The 20491-nt window shown below is 38.0% G+C and overlaps 1 protein-coding gene across 15 annotated transcripts in view; it reads right to left on the bottom strand.

Moving 5' to 3' along the window:
* Nrf1 (nuclear respiratory factor 1) overlaps nt 1-20491 on the bottom strand; it is a 136198-nt gene that overhangs the window by 31605 nt on the left and 84102 nt on the right. For all 15 annotated transcript variants that reach the window (XR_013435335.1, XM_078040509.1, XM_078040512.1 and 12 more), the window contains 4 exons: nt 13210-13368; nt 12220-12411; nt 11521-11622; nt 7046-7203 (listed from right to left, as the gene is read on the bottom strand). Coding sequence is in view for 14 of the 15 variants with exons in the window: in XM_078040509.1 (XP_077896635.1) it covers nt 7046-7203; nt 11521-11622; nt 12220-12411; nt 13210-13368 (611 nt within the window). In the remaining variant the exon portion in view is untranslated. The remainder of the gene's footprint in view (nt 1-7045; nt 7204-11520; nt 11623-12219; nt 12412-13209; nt 13369-20491) is intronic.

The raw sequence follows: 20491 nt of genomic DNA, 5'->3' as shown, positions 1-20491 counted from the left end.
TATATATAGATAGGGCTAAAAATGAAGGCTTAAAATTATCACTATATGCCTAAGTTTCTTGCCTCTATAAATACAAGGAAATAATAAACTTCCTTTCATTGTAAAGCAAACCCTGTGTAGAATAGAAAGACATTAACCATCTGTTTCGATGGAGCAGTATTTTAGCAGTTTATATCCTATTTCTCATTTTTCTTTCATTTCCTTGTTGTATGCTTTAACTATGAGCATAAGTATACACTTTTCTTGATTCTATGATACTACAAACTATAAGATGTACTATTATTTTATGTGCCAGTAAAGAATAAAAGGAAAATTGGGGGAAATTATAAGATTAAAATTTGTTATCCAAATATCAGAGATGTTAATGGCATTTGCAGTCATGTAGATGGAGCTGGAGAAGACAATGCTAAGTGAAGTTAGCCAATCTCAAAAAACCAAATGCTGAATGTTTTCTCTGATATAAGGAGGCTGATTCATAGTGGGGTTGGGAGGGGAAGCATGTGAAGATTAGATGAACTCTAGATAGGGCAAAGGGGAGGGAGGGAAAGGGAGGTAAGGGGCGTAAAAAAGATGGGGAATGAAATGGACATCATTTCCCTGAGTACATGTATGAAGACATGAGTGGTGTGAACATACTTTGTATACAACCAGAGATATGAAAAAATGTGCTCTATGTGTAATTCATTCTGCTATCATATAAAACAAATTAGAATAAAAAAAAATAAAATTACAGGGGCTGGGGATGTGGCTCAAGCAGTAGCGTGCTCGCCTGGCATGCGTGCGGCCCGGGTTCTATCCTCAGCCCACATACAAACAACGATGTTGTGTCCACCGAAAACTAAAAAATAAATATTAAAAATTCTCTCTCTCTCTCTCCCTCTCTCAAAAATAAATAAATAAAAATAAAATAAAATTACAAAAAAAAACCCTCACAAATATCAGAGATGTTAAAATGTGAAAAAAACATAAATTCAGTATTCTTCATAGTAAAATAGAAAGTATCAATTTGCAGTTATTGAGGGAATATCAGAAGTGGGCATGTAGCAGAAAAGGTGGTATTATTTAGTTTTGCAGAGGTGGGCCAAGACCTGGTTTGATTTCCAAATAAGCCAGGACTCAGCTTTACTCTGAAGTTATAGGCTTTCCTGCCATAGAGGCAGGCATCTTGCAGTCACAGGCTCTAGGTGGGGGTGTGTGAGTGGACAGGGTTTTGTTGGTGCAAACATGTTATGACTGTGCAAAGCACAAAATTCACTGTCTCTCTTTATCCTAAGAAACTCAGCAGATGAATAAGGTAACAGACATAGTAATTCTCCTCAGAAGGACTTCTTGATTATTACAGGATTCTAGGGAGCAGTAAAAGAAACTCAGTGGGCAGAAAAAATTCTAAGTACAAAATTCTCTCCTTCTTACTAACTTACAACTAAAAATATTTTAAAAAAGAAGAAAGAAAGGCCTTTCTTTTTTCTTTTTAAAAATATTTTTAGTTGTAGATTGACACAATAGTTTATTTATTTATCTTTATGTAGTGCTGAGGATCAAATCCAGTGCCTCACACATGCTAGGCAAGTGCTCTATCATGAGTTACAACTCTAGCCCTTGCTTTTTAATTTTTATGTCTCTATTGAAGAGTTAATTTTTTTCTGACAATAAAGCAGTACATATGCAAAAATTGGGAACATTTTAGTAAGTAGAAAAGTTTAAATATCATATAAAGATGGCAATTATTTTTTCTAATCTTAAATGTTAATCAGATAATCAGGATCATACTGCAATACAGTTATTTATTATATTGTATTAAGGATTGAACTCAGGGGAACTCCACCACTGAGCTATATCTCTAGTCCTTTTTATTTTTTCAAATTTTACAACAAAGTCTCATTAAGTTGCCCAGGCTGGTTTCAAACTTGTGATCCTCCTGATTCAGCCATCCTAGTAGCTGGGATTACAGACCAGTACCACCATGACCAGCCAGACCTCCTCTCCCCTCACCAGTAGTGGGGAATGAACCTAAGGTCTTGCATATGCTAAGACAAACATGCTACCACTGAGCTACACCCCCAGCCCTCACATAGTTTTAAAAAATTTTTTGTTTTGAGGTACTGGGAATTGAATCCAGGGCCTTGTACATGCAAGGGAAGCACTCTACCTACTGAGATACATTCCCAGTCCTAAATATTTTTTTAAAGAAACTTTAATCAATAAATAATATTACTAGCCAATTTCATATTATTTAGTTATCATGTCTTAATGATAAAAGTATTTATATTCAGACTGGATACAGTGGTCCACACCTATAATCCCAGGTACTCTGGAGGCTGAGGCATAGAGGATGGCAAATTTGAGGCCAGCCTCATCAACTTAATGAGATCCTGTCTCAAAATAAAACAAAACAAAACAGGGCTAGGGATGGAGCTTAGCCCTGGGTTTAATTCCTAGTACTGCAAAAAACAAAAACAATTCTGACCTGAGACTTTATGGAAAGTGGAAAGTATCCAACCTAGACACATGCTGCAGGGCAAGGCAGGGGCAGTGAAGGGAGGCAGCTCCCAGGCCTGACTCGGCATGTCTGTACCTAAGCATGCCCTTTAGTCTTCCTAAAGCTCTATGTATTTGAAGTATTTTCTTTAATTCTTTCTAAAATATGGTATGGAAGAAGAAGATCTAAACCCAGCAACAAAACAATCAAACAAATATAAAAAAAATAAAAACCCAGCAATAACCAAAAACAATTTGTGATGACTAAGGATGAGTGGTCTGATGGGGGTCGATGCACTGACAGGTGGGTGAAGTTAGTTATTCCCCTGGTCAGGAGCCAGAGAAAAAGCATAGGACATAAAGACAGCAATGACTTCTCGTGGTTAGCAGGCCTATCATTTCCACATTGGTTCTACTCATTTATACTAGATCTAATGGGAAATGATCAAACATAAGTAGAAGAAAAAGATTACCTTTACTTAAAGGTGAACAGAGATTAATATTTCCTTAAGCTACCACTTTACAGTTTTTAGACAAAAGTCATTTTCTTTCTTTCTTTTTTTTTTCCCCTAGGCACTGGGATTAAACCCAGGGCCAGGCCAGCACTCAAACTCTGAGCTATATCTTCAGCCCTTTTATTTCGAGACAAGGTCTCACTAAGTTGCCAAGGCTGGACTTGAACTTGCAATCCTCCTGCCTCGGCCTCCAAAGTGATTGGAATCACAGGTGTGTGCCATCAGGCCTGGCTCCATCATCTTTTTAAGTTTCCAACCTTTATCTACAGGAAAGAAAAGCAGTTATGTAGTCTTTGCCCACTGTTTGCAGAAAGAATTTGTGATCTACACTATCCATTCCATTTTATGGAATACTATCAGTCTATATGGTAAAGCCATATTTTAATAATGTCTCTAACTTTAAGTCAATATTTTCATCTTAACAAAGAGTGTACACATGTATTGAAATATCATAGAGTACCTCATAGATGAGTACAATTTTTATGTATCAATCCAAAATAAGAGTAAATTTTTATTTAAAAATATAGTTCATTTCTTTATTAAGTCACATCTCTATAGCTAAAGAAAGGCAAGTTCTAAATTCCTTAAGAAGTGAAAGTGATCTAAACATCTGTTTCCCTACAACCCTGAGTCTCAGCACTATGCACAGTAGACACACAATAAATACTCTCTCAGTATTGACATCATGTCTGCCAGGGTAATGTAGGCCAGTCTATGAATCCATATCATGAATCTCTACACGCAAGGGCTAAATTGGTCATACACAAGAATTGGCTCTGCAGGAAATCCTGTTTAAGGGGGATTATAAATCAGGTGTGGTGGTACACATCTGTAATCCCAGTTATTCAGGAGATTGAAGAGGGAGGAGTACCACAAGTTTGAGGTCAGTCTGGGCAACTTAGTTAGACCCTGTTTCAAAACAATATTTTTAGAGCCAGGTGCAGTGGTGCATGTCTATAATCCCAGCAGTTCAGGAGGCTGAGACAGGAGTTCAAAGTCAGCCTTAGCAAAATCAAGGCGCTAAGCAATTCAATGAGACCTTGCCTCTAAATAAAATACAAAATAGGACTGAGGATGGCTCAGTGGTTGAGTGCCCCTGAGTTCAATTCCCAGTACCGTCCCCACACCATAGCATTTTAGAAAGGGCTGGAAGGATGAAACTTAGAGGTAGAATGCTTTTGGGTTCAATCCCCAGTGTCCACACCCATACACAAAAAGAAGTGGAAGGGGAACAGGAAGAGGAGGAAGAGGAAGGCGGACGCAACTCATAAGTCTCAGATAGCTATGCAAAGTAATGAAACTTCAAATTTACCACTGTTTGGCAATAATTAAAAGATGTCACTTCTTTCTTCTCTGGTTGTTTGGGCTGTGATGTTTTGCTTTTCATTTGTTCACCTTGATTCCCCTCCCTACCTCCTTCCTAAAAGTGCTGTTTTATTCTTTATTTTGAAATTTTAAATTAACTTAGTCTTCAGTTTTTATGATAATTTTTCCACAGCCCCTTTGGATTGTGATGAAGCCAGGGTGGGCTGCAGCTGTGGAGCCCTAGGCCCTTGTTCTGACTTGCTACACAAAACTATTTCAACACATGGTTGAAAAACAGGTCTGTCCTGCATCTGTCCTGATCCCCTTCCCCTCTAACGGATGAAGGAGTCCTTCTGCCTTCTTAGTCTGCCACCTGCCATTACATGCAGCTTGCCTCCCCCTTCATACTCTGTGCCCGCATCTGCTGTTTACAGTGCAGCAGAGGTGCAGGTGGTTATTAGAGAACCATGCTTATTCCATCTGCACCTGAAACTGAGACAGGCTGGAAGGGGGCAGATTATGAAATCACTTTGTAACCATAGGAACAAAGACCAGATTTCTCTGTGTGTTTTTTCACTAAGATAACTTCCAACAACAAACTATGGAGAGGCTACAAGTGCAGAGCATAAAGGATTCCACTGTGTCTCATCCACAGAGAAACAATCCAACCATCCTAAGACATTAGACCATGGGTTATAGTGTTTGCTGCCAGGTTTGGTTTCTTCACCCCTGCAACCCCCTAGACTCACTGGGGCATTGGACTATCTGATTGCAAACAGATTTCAACATCTCTTTACTCCTCCTTCATGCCACAGTGAACCACATTCTCCTTCCTTTGGAGTAAACATTGTAGCCACCTCAGCTGCATCCTAGTTTGTTAACAAGCCCTCAGGGGATACCATTACCCCCCCCTTAGCCTTTAGAAATAAGCTCTAGTCCTCCCAGCAAAGGGAGCAGAACATGCCTCAGATTTTCCACTAAGAATACAGAGTTCCCAGGACACTACACTTCACTGGAATATCCAGGGTGTGAGTGGAAGGCTCAGGTTTTGCTGGTCTTTAATGCTGCCTGTTAGACCGGAAGTTGCAGTGAAGGGTTACTGGGGAGGATGGTTCTCACTCTGGCTGTGCCTTTCAGGAAGTTTATCTGGGTGAACTCTTTTAAAGGAAGGAGTAAGAATGAGCCAATGTCTAAGCTACCAAAGAAGACTTTCATGTTCCTGAAGAGTGACATGGTTCAATGGGCTGAGAAAAAAGCTTCAATTCCAGGTCACTGAGAGACTCACGGGTAACACTGAGAGAGTGGGGGGAGGGGGAGGGGGAGGGGGAGGGGGAGAGAGAGAGAGAGAGAGAGAGAGAGAGAGAGAGAGAGAGAGAGAGAGAGAGAGAGAGAGAATGAGAATGTGTGTGTGTGTGTGTGTGTGTGTGTGTGTGTGTGTGTGTGTATTTCAGTCTTATTCCTGATCCACCTGGCCATTACTGCATTGCAATTCAATGCAGTCCCATTCTTACTACTTTAGTTTTCCAGATTTAACAAGGCACACTTAGACTGCCTCTTCCTAACTGATCTTCTAATCACCATAAACAATGCTAAACAAATCTCAAAATACATTTTAAATGTCAATAGGTATTAATTCCTAAGTGCTAATGAGTCGGACACCCTGATGAGAGTTTTATGTATATCATCTCATTGAATCATTGAATCTATTTGATGAATATTATCCTCATAACAATGAGAAGGAAACAAGGCTCAGGGGTGAAATTTCTCAAGAGCTTATGGCTAGTAAGCGGAGGAGCTGGGATCAGGTCAAATCTATGTGACCTCTTCTCAACTACCACCATGAAGAGCCTCATACAATGCACTGTTTTTATACAAACCCATCAAGGCTCTCCATCTGTTCCAACCAATCTAAATTTCGACTGATTTTTATATTTTTGGGGAGGTGACTCCCCCTCTGAATTTTACAATGTGCATAGTCTGTACTACCCAATTCAATAGTGAACTACTGTCTAATACTGTTGGCTAGCTGATTGTTTTAGTGAAATCAGTTTCTTCAATAAGAGTATGATTTCTTCAAGAGCAAAGATTCTGTGCTGGATCACCTTATTTTCAGCCTTATCTAGCAGAGTGCTGGCATGGCAGAGTTAAATGATTATATAAGACTAATAGCAACTGCCCACAGTGACAACAGTTGCAGCCTTTACTACATGCCAGGCGCTCATCCGAGAATTTCACTTGCAGTAACTTCTCTCATAACACTATCATAAGTACAGTTATTACCCTCATTTTACAGAAGAGAAAAGCCTGGACACTGAGAGTTCAATTAAACTGTCCTAGGACAACCAGCTAGTAGGTGACAGGGCTAGGCTTCAAACCCATGTAATTTTGCTCTAAGACCATATGCTTAACCATTAATTAAAATGTCTGGATCTGTTGAAATTAAAATTTTGTCAAGAATGAAAAAGAAGACTAATATAGGGATAATCTTTCAACAACCAGTAGAAAGAACCAAGAAAGGAACAACACAATTCAGGAAGAAACCACCTCTCACTAGATCTCATTCCATAGCATCCTTCCTAAATATTCCTGAAGAAAAAAAGTTCAATGTTTTTGGTGAGGGCTTATTAGAAATCAACCCATGGTATCTTAGGCCCAACTGCCAATTCTGACAAACTGAGTATGTATAGTGCTTCTCTTTAAAGACAAAGCCCTGCCATTCCCACTTATTCCCCTACCCCTGCCTCCACCTGTTGAGTGCCATGGTGACAGTAGCTCCCTGTTGCATTTCCTGTGAAGCTGCCACTGCGGCCTCTGCCAACGACGCTACCGCCTGTGTTGCCTCTGATGCTTGCGTCGTCTGGATGGTCATTTCTCCTCCCTGTAATGTGGCCCAATTTTGTTCCACCTGAGGCAGAAAGGACAAGACAATCAAAAATTAAAGCCATGAAAAAGTTATGAGTTTAAAAAGTAATTTTTATAATAAATTGCTATTTTCAAGCCAAATATATACTTTTAAAGCAAAGGACCTACTATGTACAGACAGTGTTTTTTAGTATGTTGTCTTTTGTATAAAAAGGAGGGTTTTAGAATAAATATTTAAATTCTTTTGAAGTTTGCATAAAGAAATTCTAGAAAACATACAACTTCCTCAGGGTTGAATATGTGACAGAAAGCAAGACTTTCCACTGCTTACTTTTAAATATTGTTTTAAAAATTTGGACTATATCAATATATTATGTATTCAAAAATTAAGGTAATTTAAAAAAATAAACAATAAATGTAGTTACAAAAATTTTTATTTAAAGCATTGTGTTCTCACTATATCCCATAAAGTATATATACTTCAAAACATCATGCTGTGTTTGATAAATTCAAACTGTGTCAGAGGAAATGCCAGTACTCTAGGCATTGATTACTGTTGTTTGTTTTCCTATGTATCTTTGCAGAGGTATTCTCTTTATATGCATTCTCTCTCATATACACACATCTATTTCCTTCTTCCTGTGCTGAGCTACGTCCCTATCCCTTATTCCTTCTTGTTTATTTGTACCCAGGAGTGCTTAATTACTATGCCATATCCATAACCCTTTTTATGTTTTGTTTTAAAGGCAGGGTCTCGATAAGTTGCTGAGGCTGGGCTTTGAACTCTCCATCCTCCTGCCCCGGCCTCCCAAGTCACTGGGATTACAGGAGTGTGCCACCAAGCCCTGCCCCTATTCCTTTTTTTTTTAAAGATGACAGATTATTTTACATACCCTTTATACCTTGCTTTTTTCCCCCACAAACAATACGTCTCTGAAATGATTCCATTTTAGAACACAGAAAACTTCCTCATTCATTCATGATTCAGAATTCATAATAATGGTTGCAGGGCACTGTACTAAATAGAAATACCATGACTGACATAGCAGCCATTTTTTAATGGACATTCAGGTTCTAGTCTTTTGCTATTACCAACAATGCTGTGGAATATCTTTTGTGTGTGTGTGTGTGTGTGTGTGTGTGCGTGTGTGTGTGTGTCTGTGTGTGGTGCTGGGGATGAACCCAGGGCCTTGTGCAAACAAGGCAAGCACTCTACCGAAAGTATCCTCACCAGTCATGACAATCAGAAATGTCTCCGGATACTGTCAAAATGTCCCTTCTGGTTCTGGGTTAAGAACCACTGATTTTAGTAACATACCTTTTATGGAAAGACTTCTTGTTCTGGATATCAGTATCTATAGTTACTTTAATTCATTTGGCTCAATAAATACTGGTTGATTAATTATCACCATCCCCCCAAACCAAAAAAGAACAGGGCAGAGATATGGGGGTGGTGGTGATAAATTAGTTCAGGCCTAAAACCTCCTTGAACTCCTAGACCTTAGGATGTTAGCTGTGCTTCAGAGGGTTCTTGTTGTCCCTGCTTCACATTGCTAGATCCATAGAAAGTGCCATAGCTCTAGGAAAAACATTTAAAATAACCTGGTTTGGTCCTGTGAATCATAAAATTACATCCTAAGATTAGGACAGTGCTTCTCAGCATGTTTCTCAAAAGCCTCCCAGAGGAGACATTCCTTAGCTCCTTAGTGTGTGTTCTTGGTTCTCTTGGGCAGATGGCTGTGCCAGCAAGCCTTCATGGCTCCTCACTACAAAGGAAGAGATATCCTAGAGCTGCAAAGCTGCCTACTCAGAAACTTAAAAAACTCTTGCTTCCCCAGGTAGGATCACTTTGATCTCATTTCTCTAACGAGCATTGTTACCAATAATGCCACTTTAGATGGCAAGCTACATTGTCAATTCTTAGATGGTTCGTGATTCCAATCAAAATAGCTGCTGAGGGTTGGGGTTGTAGCTCAGTGGTAGAACGCTTGCCTCCAACACGAGAGGCCCTTGGTTTGATCCTCAGCACCACATAAAAATAAATAAATAAAAATAAAGATATTAAAAAAAAAAATAGCTGTTGAAGCTGGCAGCACTGTCACCTACGGCCCTTACACAAGTCTTCCTTTGTCCTGATCCAGCCCTCTCTTTTCGTGATCCTATTGCTGCTGCTCTTATCTGAGGTTGGTCTGGGGCAACTTCCAAATCTCCATTCTCCAGTGGCAGCAATTCAGCATAGACTCATTCAGTTACAAGTGCATTGTGGTAAAAATAGTTTTAGGATGTAGCCATAGACAACATAATTTAAAGAAAAATTATATGGCACAAGATTTACAGGGATGACAGCAAAATGTGGAGAGAAAATGGGAATTTTCTAATCAGAAATATGGCAGGTAAGGAATAAATTAGCTTTTGTGCTACGATCTCTTTGGAACTTCCTATTCTAGAGTCTTAGTACTTTGCTTGAACCCTTGTTGCTCTCTGCTCCTATCTGTTGGGGGGAGCCAGTATATGATAGTCTATGCCTAGATGTCACTATGACCTAAAGAAAGGGCTACAAGCCTGAAGACAAAAGATACTCAGAGAAGGCCTATGAGTTTCTATGCCTGAAAGATCCACTGCACTGGGGCCCTTTGAATTGTGGCTTCTTCATGCTTTCACAATGCAGTGCATAGAATGTGTTGCTGCCTTCAACACGAACCCAACTCCCATCCTTGAGTCTTTTGTTTTGCTAGTTATGCTCCTCGTCTGAGCTCAGGTTCTACTTCCCCCAGGAAGTATTTCCTGAGAAAACCCATCAGTCTATGGTTCAAAGTTAGGCTCTCTCCTCTGAGTTCCATAGCATCCTGGGCTCACCTGATCTAGCTCACTGTCATGGTTCTGCATGGACTTTTCCTATCATCTGCCTAGTGCTCCTTACCAGCAAGGACAGTTTTTACTGTCCTGCACCTGGCACAGGGTGCCAAAAGTGTTTGCTGAATGTCTGGATGGAGAATATACTCATTTATTTACATTTTCCTACTTATTATCCAGCTTATCCCTATTTCAGTTAAACTGACATTCATTAAAATAAAAACTCAGTAAAATGAGTTGTGCAATTTCAAAATGAATATATGTACTGATAGTTCCATTTAAAATTCATGTCTCTAATGTCTTTGAACGTTGGTGTTTTCTCCTTCTGCCAGCAGAATCATAGATATTTATCACTTGGATATTCCATTTTGATTTTTTTGACACCTATGGCTGTTAATATCACCAATACCAACTGTTGGTCCCATCACACAATGGAATAAATTCTTAAAACCATTTGCATTTTTACATATGCCATCAGCATAAAATTATTTATTTAATTTATTATTATTATTATTATTATTTTCAGTATTAGGGATTAAACTCAGGGCCTTACAGATGCTAGACAAGTGCTCTACCACTGAGGTACAGTTTAATTTGTTTTGTTTTTGTCTTTTGAGATAGGGTTCTCACCATGTTGCCTAAGTTGGTCTGGAACTCATAAATTCAAGTACTCCTCCTGCCTTAGCTTCCCAAGTGGCTGTGACTACAGGAATGGAATACCACACTCAGTTAGTGTATATTTTAAAATCAACATGTATGTCCATAAGCAATGTTCATATTTTTTGAAATTCTTTCTTTAGTCAATTCTAAATATCTTTGTAGTTTGTACCTGTCTCTAATTAATTTTATATTGCCTAAAGCTACAGAATTTTAATTTCTTCATAACTATCAGATTACTGCATACTCTTGGCATACCAGGCTCCCAAATGGTCCTTCTCATGAAAGTATTAAAGAGACAATCTCTTTTACTGTGTATTATATAAAATGCTACATTGTAAATGCAAAATTACATGTTTCTAACAGCTAGGTTCAGTTCATAATGATCCATGAATTTTCACTTTTTTTTTTTTTGAGGTGCTGTGGATTGAACTCAGGACTTCTTGCACCCTACAGGCAAGCGGTCAACACTGAGTCATATCCCTAGCCCTGTGGATTTTAATTGTTACAATTAAAATACACAGTGTAAGGGCTGGGGTTGTGGCTCAATGGTAGAGCGCTTGCAGCGCTTGCTTAGGGCTCATTTAGCCTTGGGTTGGATCCTCAGCACCACATAAACATAAATAAATAAAATAAGGGTGTTGTGTCCAACTACAACTAAAAAACAAATATTAAAAAAAAAACAACACAGCATAAGATACCCTCCCCAAATTGTCAAAGCATGATGTTAAAAACACTTAATACAATGTTATAGACATAGAGGCTACTTCTTCATCTTCTGAATCCTCAGCTCTCCCTCACCTAATCATCTAGGTATTTAAACAGATATAGACAGAATCCTCTTTCTTACCTCTCCATCAGCCACAGCAGAATAATTCACTTGGGCAACAGTGACTGTGGTTGGCAGTTCTGAAGCATCAGCCAATGTGGCCACTGTTGCCCCTGTACCAACCTAAGGAAAAACACGGGAACTGATATCAGTGATTAGACCCTCTGCCTTGTCTCTCCTCAGGAACTAAGATGCACTGAACCCCAAATTCAGCAGATAATGATTAATATGTAATTGTGATGTAAAATCAGCTACTAAACTATTTCTCAGAGACTCATATGAGTTTCAGAAATTTATTTCAACCAAATAGATCAGTATTAGAAGAGCTATTACATGTCTAATCAGTGGCCAGAGCTAGTCAACTGGTTTCTTACTCTCATCCCAATCTGAAATTTAGAAGTTCCCTTCCTGTCAATAAATTGGGTTTGCCACAGAAGAGGTAATTCAGAAGGAATATTCCCTGGCTACTGACAGTGAAACAGTAAAAAAGAAGCCACTTCCAAGGGTTTTATTTTGGAAATGTCCAGGAAAGCTACTCATAGCTCTGAACTGAGTAAAATGAAAACAATTTAAAATACTGTTTAAAAGTCAATTTTAGCCAGGAGAGAGATCTAGGGGAGGTGTATAAAGCTTATACAAGAGTTTGCACAAGAAAACTTCCTGCAGTCTGGGGAAGGTGTCCAGTGACCCACCTCTCTGGTAACCATTAGGTTTACTCACCTGGATGAGTGAGACAGTGCCATCAGGGTTGCTAAAGGTCTGCACTACAGTCTGTGATGGTACAAGATGGGCTATACTGTGTGTGGTAGTAGCCTGTGTTTGTTGATCTTCAAAAGCATATAAAAGATCCTCCCGCCCATGCTGTTTATAACAGTTTTTAACTATGGTCCGTAGTGCTTGTGTCCATGAAACCTGTCACCAAAAGACCAGAAAAGCACATTAAACCACAAAGTACCATAGTATCTAAACCCAATAATGCAGCTGCTTATGTTTCAAGCCAAATCAAACCTTATGCAGAGTAAACTGTTTTAGGATTATTTCCCACAGACTGATTCTGGAATAAGCAAACTGAGCACCAAATATTAAAGGAGGTTTCCCAATGATTTCCTTCCTGGTGAAAGTCTAGTTTAGCTTTTGGGTTTTATACCCTATTCCAAACTAAGGCCAAACTCTTATTAAACTTCTGACAAAGAAACATTATTCTAGTCAAGAATCATATATTAAGAATCTCAGTAAACTTCCAAGCTAAATTAAAAAAAAATGCAGAAAAATAGGGATGTTATCTATTATCTAGTTTAGTGTTTCTTCTCAAAGTGTTGTTATTAGTAGGCTCACTTGGAAAAGTTCATTTCTCTCTAATTCATACTTGTATTTTTCAACAGTGATTCTTACTAATATTTCTATGTCTGCAAGTGATTAATATTTTCACTTTAAGTTTCTTGGGTTTTCCCAAGCACCTCATAAAATTAAAGCTGCTTCAAAAGGCAACTAAGAAGACAGAATATTAATTCATGGACCCATCCTGGTCTTTTTATAGGGAAGAAATGACAAATGAGAAATGTTATAAAATCAGTGACCAGTGAACTTCTTGGAAGGGATAGGTCTATTACACAAATGTTTTTACACGTTTTAGAAATAGTAATGACAAAATTTGAGGTGATTAATTCAGAATGGAAAAGCAATGGGTTACTCAGGCTGAGGAATGCTCACCCTCTGCTTTTGCTCTTCTGTGCGGACGTCACTCCGGACATTTGCCCATGGGATATCTTCAGGCCACCAGATAGGCTTGCAGCTTTCTTTCCCCCAGCCTGGTTTTCCCCGACCTGTGGAGTACTTGAGCATCTCTGGGATAAATGCCCGAAGCTGGGCCTGAAAGAGAAGAGTGTAATCATTAGTATTCATGAAAGACATCTCAGGTATGTCCATCTCCCCTAACAAATTCTAAGATTATAAAACCTTCCTCCAAGGTCCCAAATAATTTCTAATGTTAGTGCTGAGAACACCCTGTTTTCCACAGGTTACTACATTTCATGGGTGATGGAGAAGTGTAGATTTGCTGGTAAAGGGCCCCTTTTCTTTTTGTAGACCTGTTCCTGAAAAAACTAGCACATCTACCCCCAAGTTTGATTTTTGCCTCCTAGGATACCACTGGCACTACAGCAAATTTCCCTTCTGTGGTTTCCATGTACTTGAAGATGTCCAAGTCAAGCTGTTTTAAACATTGTCCTGGAGTTGGTAATTAACGCAATTAGATACGAGAGGAGTTAGAAGTGAGGAGCAGATCAAATCATCATTATTTGTAGATGAAATGACTGAATCACTCTAGAGAATCAAATGAAAAACTACTACAAATATCAGAGAATTCAGTTTGGTAGTTGATTATAAAACACATGAAAATAAACAGATTTTCTACTTAATAAAGGGGGGGAAATACACTAAAACTGTTCTAAAAAGCTAGGCCACTGTCTGTGAGTCTTATCTATAGATACAATGAAGCTTGCATGATTTTTTCTTTCTTTCTTTTGTTTTTGTGGTACTGGGGATTGAACCCAGAGGTGCTCTATCACTGAGCTACATTCCCAGCCCTTTTAATTTTTTTATTTTAAGACAGGGTCTTGCTAAGTTGTACAGGCCAGCCCTCTTTTTGCTATTCTCCTGTCTCAGTCTCTGAATCCTTGGGATCATATATGTGTGCCACCACACCCAGTTGCTTGGATGATTTTTAAATATATTATGGACTTCAATCAGATTTTTAAAAATTTTGTTTTTTCAGTGCTGAGGAATGAACCCAGGCCCTGGGGATTGATTGAACAAAGGGTCTTGTGTATTCTAGACAATTTCTTTACCACCAAGCTATACCTCTAGACCCATTAAGATTTTATTTTACAATTGAATTCAGACCAAACAGGTTTTAAACCACAGAGACAACTGCAAAGATTCTTCTTCTTTGTTTTAAAAAATATTTTTAAAATTGCCAATGGGCCTTTATTTATTCATAATGTAGTGCTGAGAATCGAACCCAGTGCCTCACATATACCTAGGCAAGCACTCTACCACTGAGCCACAACCCCAGTCCTGCCATTCTTCTTTATTTCTTGCACTTTGAACACACTCTGGGTGTGTGCTGAGGAGGGGGGTCTGCTTTGTAAATATTCTTCATAATTGATAATGAGTTTTGGCAAGAAAACCAGTTCCTCAAGTTATGAGCTTAGAATTCCTCCAAGACCTACTGCTCCCCTTTTGACCCGGTGGTCTACAGCACTGCACAGAGAAGTAGCATCCTACATCTTCCAAAGACATGTCTGCACTATCTCTGCAGCACAGAACCAAAGAGAAAGGACATTCTGAACAATGAGTCAGACTCAAGGACTTGGCTATAGCTATAAAACCAAAAAATAAACAAACAAATGAACAAAAATACTTAAGTATTAATGAGAGAGGAGTATGGTAGCCTTTAATATTGAAGATCTTATTTAACTATTCTATGTTCTTATAACAAATACCATGTATTATTTTACTAAGAACATGACACAAATTGTTATATAATAGGGATGAACCATGAACCAAATCAGTAATATTTATCTAATAAAGACAGGTCTAATGGGCAGTATTTATACTGTAAATTCCTCTACGGAGCTTGCCATTTCATTCCCTCTCAGATAGTCTCCTGCCTACAGGATATGAAATCATATACTCCATATATATTTGGCTCTGCAGCATTGGGCAGCAGGCTAATAGAAAAGTATCCATTTGCAAACCCATGCTATCAGCTGGCTCATGAGGTCATTTACCCAGTTATTTTAAGAAAGTGCATCTCAAAGTCATTTTTCCCTTATCCTGATTTCTTGGGAGTGTTCCTTTTTTAGCTTTAGATACACAGTGCAGAAAAAGGCTTAGTCCTTATATACTATAGTTTTACTTCTTCATATACAAAAGAACAGCTTTCTCAAATGCATAAATTAAATAAACTGATACCACAGATTTTTAAAAGTTCCCCTTTATTTTAATCCTATTACTAGGCTTCAAAAAGGAGAACCCTTTATATCATACCTAGGTAAGTCTGGAGAAAATGAAAAGTGAAGGATAACTAAATCTAAATTAATAAAATTCTAAAGTTTTCAGAAAGAATGTGTTGTGGAGGACAGAAGGTTGATAACCTGCTCAAATACAACTGGAGCCCATACATTCTCTAATATGATGATCTCTCTACTTCTGATCCCTCACATTACTTCTCTATGCTCTGAAGATCTTGGTGACTTTGACACCTGGCTATAGAGATCTTTCATACTCAGTCTTGCTTTGGTCCTCCTAACAGGCTTTCCACAGAATTTTGGTAACCCACTGGTTCCTTGACATATAGACCTATGCCTCCTCACTTAAACCCTACTCTACCTTTTCTCCAACTACTTGTCTTCTCAACTTCTCTGTTTTTGCCAGTAGAAAACCCCTTCCCCCAGCCATCCAAGCTCAAAACCTGAAGGTTATCTTTTGTTATCTTATTTTTAATACTCACTTAGACGCCAAGTGCAAGTCTAATTCTTTCATTTTCGAAATGTCTGTGGTGCCCATTCCTTTTTCTCTGGTTTCACCTTCACTCCCCAATTCCTACCCCAAGGATAATGTAACCAGAAAGTTGACTTTCTTGTGTAACTCAAGTTCTCCCATGTCTTTCTCTCATCTTACATATCCTTGACAGACAGTTTTCCTTAATGCTACACAGATTCAACACTTAAAAAAAAATTTTCATGTGGCTTTAAACTACTAGCAACTACCCCTCTGTCCAGCTCCTCTTGCCCACCACAATATGGCCTCACGTTAAACTCATTCCCACAGTAGCTCTGGTCCTCTAGGCAAGTATCCATACTGTCTTATGAGCTGCTGAGCTCACTCCTGCTTCTTTGCCTTTTGATTTGCTCCTTTGCTGGACTATTTCCTCATGCTACTTTTCCAATGCCAACACTCAATTTTTAATGCCCAACAAGTCCTACACTCTTCATGAGATATAAACAAATTTTCAAATCAGCTCTTTTTATCAGCACAAACTCAGAGAGTTGGCTCTGAATCCCAACTCTTTCTAAATCTTAATGTTCTCATCTGTGAAATAGTAATGATATTGACAAACATACAGGGTCAATTGCAAGGATCAATGATAACAAATATGTAGATATAGTGCACAGAATTAATAGCAGTTTTATTATCACTTCAGTCATGTCATTGTCCTCAACAACTCCTATGGCATTCATAACTCTGTCATAAAATTTAGAACTTGACATATTAAGTCTTTTAGACACTATTTATCCTCCAGATAGATAGATCATAGCTATTTGGCAACTGACTAATATTTCTAATTTTATCAAGAGGAAAACAAATGTTCTATTTTTTTTTAACCAAAAGATGTCTTAAACAGCAACTCTTCAAATTTTGTATGCAAAACATATAAGGTTGAGAGACATCATGATGCTAATCCAACACAATTTTTTTTTCTTTTGCAGTATTAGGGTTCAAACCCAGGACCTTGAGCATGCTAGGCAAGCACTTTATCACTTCTATCACTTCAAAATAAAGGCATTCTGTCCATCTACAACTACAAAAAAAAAGCTAGAATCAAGGATTGGGAGGGTAGCTCAGTAGTTGAATGCTTACCTAGCATGCGTAAGGTCCTTGGTTCAATCCTTACCTCCACCATAAAACAAAAGAAAGAAAGAATGCTAGAACCAAGAAGGAACTGAATTAACCATGTGCATCAGTCCTTTGCATTAAGGAAACAAGTTGTCACCAACCTCCCCTCAATACATAGGTAGTTTAGGTAACTTGTTTTGCTGGATCCTTCAGCATTAAAAAATGTACAATGTTCATTACTAATGAAAATTTTAGAAAATGTGACTTGAGGGTAATTAGAGAAAAGACAGACTAGAAAATTTCTCAAAAACATTTTATATGCTATAAATTCCTGGATGAGAAATGTTTCAAAATTCTAAGCATAAGCTAATATGAAAGGCAGGAGAAATGGAAGCAGCAGGAAGGGAAGGTGACTTCCTCAGGGAGAACCGCAACAAGTAAAACAAAGGAATCAGAGTTAAATTATCTGCTAGCTTACAAGTTCTAATTTGGAGACAGACATAACTTTTCCAAGTACCAATTACCAAATATACAAAATTTGTCCCTATATTAAAACAGGAGTTAAAAGCATTTTTTACTATAGAATTTCACTTTTTCAAGTTATGCATTTTGGGGATGGAGGATTCTTTGATCTTTTTTGGTTACTGTTTTAGTACCAGGAATTGAACCCACAGGTGCTCTACCACTGAGGTATATCCCCAGCCCTTTTTATTTTTTATTTTGATCGTATCCCACCAAATTGCTTAGGCTGGCCTCAAACTTGTAATCCTCCTGCCTCAGCCTCCTTAGTAGCTGGGAATACAGGCATGTGCCAACATGCCTGGTAGATTCTTTTACTTTTAAAGATAATCTGACTTCATTGGAAAAGACTATTTTCTATTAAACTTTTTATTATTATTATTATTTTCTTCTGCTACTAGGGATTGAACACATGGGTACTTTACCACCGAGCCATATCCTCAACCCTTTTTTATTTTGAGATAGTCTTGCTGAGTTGCTGACGTTGGCTTTGAACTTGTGGTCCTTCTGCCTCAGGCTCCAGAGTCTCTGGGGTTGCAGGTATGTGTCACTGTGTGCCTGGCTCTAACAGACCATTTTTACACTGTCCCAAATAAATATTGTTAGGTCTAAAGAGACTATTATAAGGGAAAAATGAGCTGTCTAGTATAGAAAGAGTTAAGTGATTTCTTTCTAGAATTCAGCATTATGTCCTCATTACCAGTTGGATTAATTATTTGTCCTAGAGTTTTGGAAACCAAAGCTCCTCAATGTGCTTGTTAAGGAAGGTTTGTCTTTAATCCACAGGGAGACAATCAACAGGAACAGCCAAGATAAAGCCTAACCTCTCCCATTGTCCTTTAATTGGGCTGGAACAAGCTTTTCTGGTGCTTTCACTCTGATTTAGAGCTCTATATAGGCCTAAAGTGCCCCAGTCTGGTTAATAAACCAATCCAAACCAGTAAAAAGTAGAAAATACTACTCTTTCTAAGGGCACAATCAGAAAAGAAAAAGATATCAAATTCATGTGACTGGCAGTCAATAGTAAAGATTATGTGGGGACTATAAATGTTTTAAAATAAGATTTCCTAAAACTCTAAAAGCCTGGCGGTATAGCTTGCCTAGCATGTGGTAGGTCCAGGGTTCTATCCCTAGAACCAAAAGAAAAAAAAAAGCCTAACAATTATTACTATGTTAGAAATCTGCCACTTGCAAATTCAGTCAATTCTTTGCTTCTCCTCTCATACCCTCTATCTTTGCTCTATTACCCCCAAGTCCTGGGATTTTAAGGCTCCTCAAGTCCATTTTAGGTTCAATTACCAAGAAAAGGACTTTCAAAGCAAAATGTGTCCCAACTCTTTCTCTATTGAAGAGGCCTGTGCTCTTCCACATCTGAATTAAGTATCCATGGATTCAAGCAATTATGGATCAAAAATTTTCAGGAAGAAAAATTTCATCTGTCTGTTCTGACTTTTTTCTTGTCATTATTCAGACTACAGTATAAATGTAGTATATAATATACAGACAACTATTTATATAGCATTTACATTGTCCTACTTATAAGTAATCAAGAGATGATTTAAAGTACATGGGAGAATGTACGTAGGTTCTATGCAAATACCATGCTGTTTGATAAAAGAGATGTAAATATTAGTCAACTTTGGGTCCTGGAACAAATCCCACATGGATACCAAGGGACAAAAGCATAATAAATTTTTAAAGAGAACACAATGCAAATCAAACAAAGTTGAAAGGTTAAGTTTTCTATAGCTTACAGGAAAATAGGAATATGAAGAAAGAGAAGGAAAACTAAAAAAATTTCAGACAATATTGTTATTTTTTTAATTTTAAAATTATGAACTTCCAGGTTGATAAACCTAATTATACTCAAATAAGCATTTTTAGGGCATTATAAAGAATTTCTTAGCTCATTCTCTGGACTTATATTTGTACTATTAGTCTCTGTTCATAGAAATGACAAAGGTGGTATCCTTCTCTGATGCACTGTTTCCCTAGATTTGCCAACAGACACATTGGCTTCTCTCAATCTCATTGTCCCACAAAACACATTCCCATAGAATATTACAGGAAGAGCCAGTTTGGAAAGAAAGAGAAGTGTAACTTCAGAATGAGTAAATTCAGGGCCAGCCAAAGGAGACACTCTCATTTAGAGACTTCAGACTTCTCTCAGGTCAAAATGTCTGCCGCTTATCTTTACACCTTATCCACCTATTAAAGTACTCCCTCTTGGTAATCAAAATGCTCTTAAAGTCCTACCTTCTCTTTCAAAAAGAATCTCAGATTGGTCAGTTTCTGTTATCATGTGCGGGAGTAGCACATGATTTTGTACAAAAATGATACTGATAAAGGCACAGGCTTTCATGCCATTCACCCTCCCCAGTTCAGTCTCCTGCCAGAGGCATTATTAGGTTGATCAATAGCCTTCCTGATAGCCAAATTCTATACATTTACATAAATATATGCTGAATAGGCAGAGTTATGTGATTACAGAAAAACACAATGGTACCATAGTGTACAAATTTTAAAACTTGCTTTTTCCCCTCCATATTTTGTCCTAGAGATCTTCTCATAGTACAACTATAATGATCTCTTTTTAAAAATTTTTTATTTGTTCTTTTTAGTTATAAATCATGATAGTAGAATGTATTTTGACATATCATATACACATGAAGTATAATTTCTCATTCTTGTGATTGTACATGATATGAAATTATACTGGTCATATATTTATATATGAACATAGGAAAGTTATGTCTGATTCATTCTACTGTCTTTCCCAATCCTCCTCCCTTCTCCGCACTCACCCTTGTCAATTCAGTGAACCTCCACTCCCTGCCTTGCTTATTGTGTGTTA

Source organism: Ictidomys tridecemlineatus, chromosome 2 (genome assembly GCF_052094955.1).
Source record: "Ictidomys tridecemlineatus isolate mIctTri1 chromosome 2, mIctTri1.hap1, whole genome shotgun sequence".
In the NCBI taxonomy this organism is placed as follows: domain Eukaryota; kingdom Metazoa; phylum Chordata; class Mammalia; order Rodentia; family Sciuridae; genus Ictidomys; species Ictidomys tridecemlineatus.
This window is presented reverse-complemented; position numbering and strand designations above follow the sequence as displayed.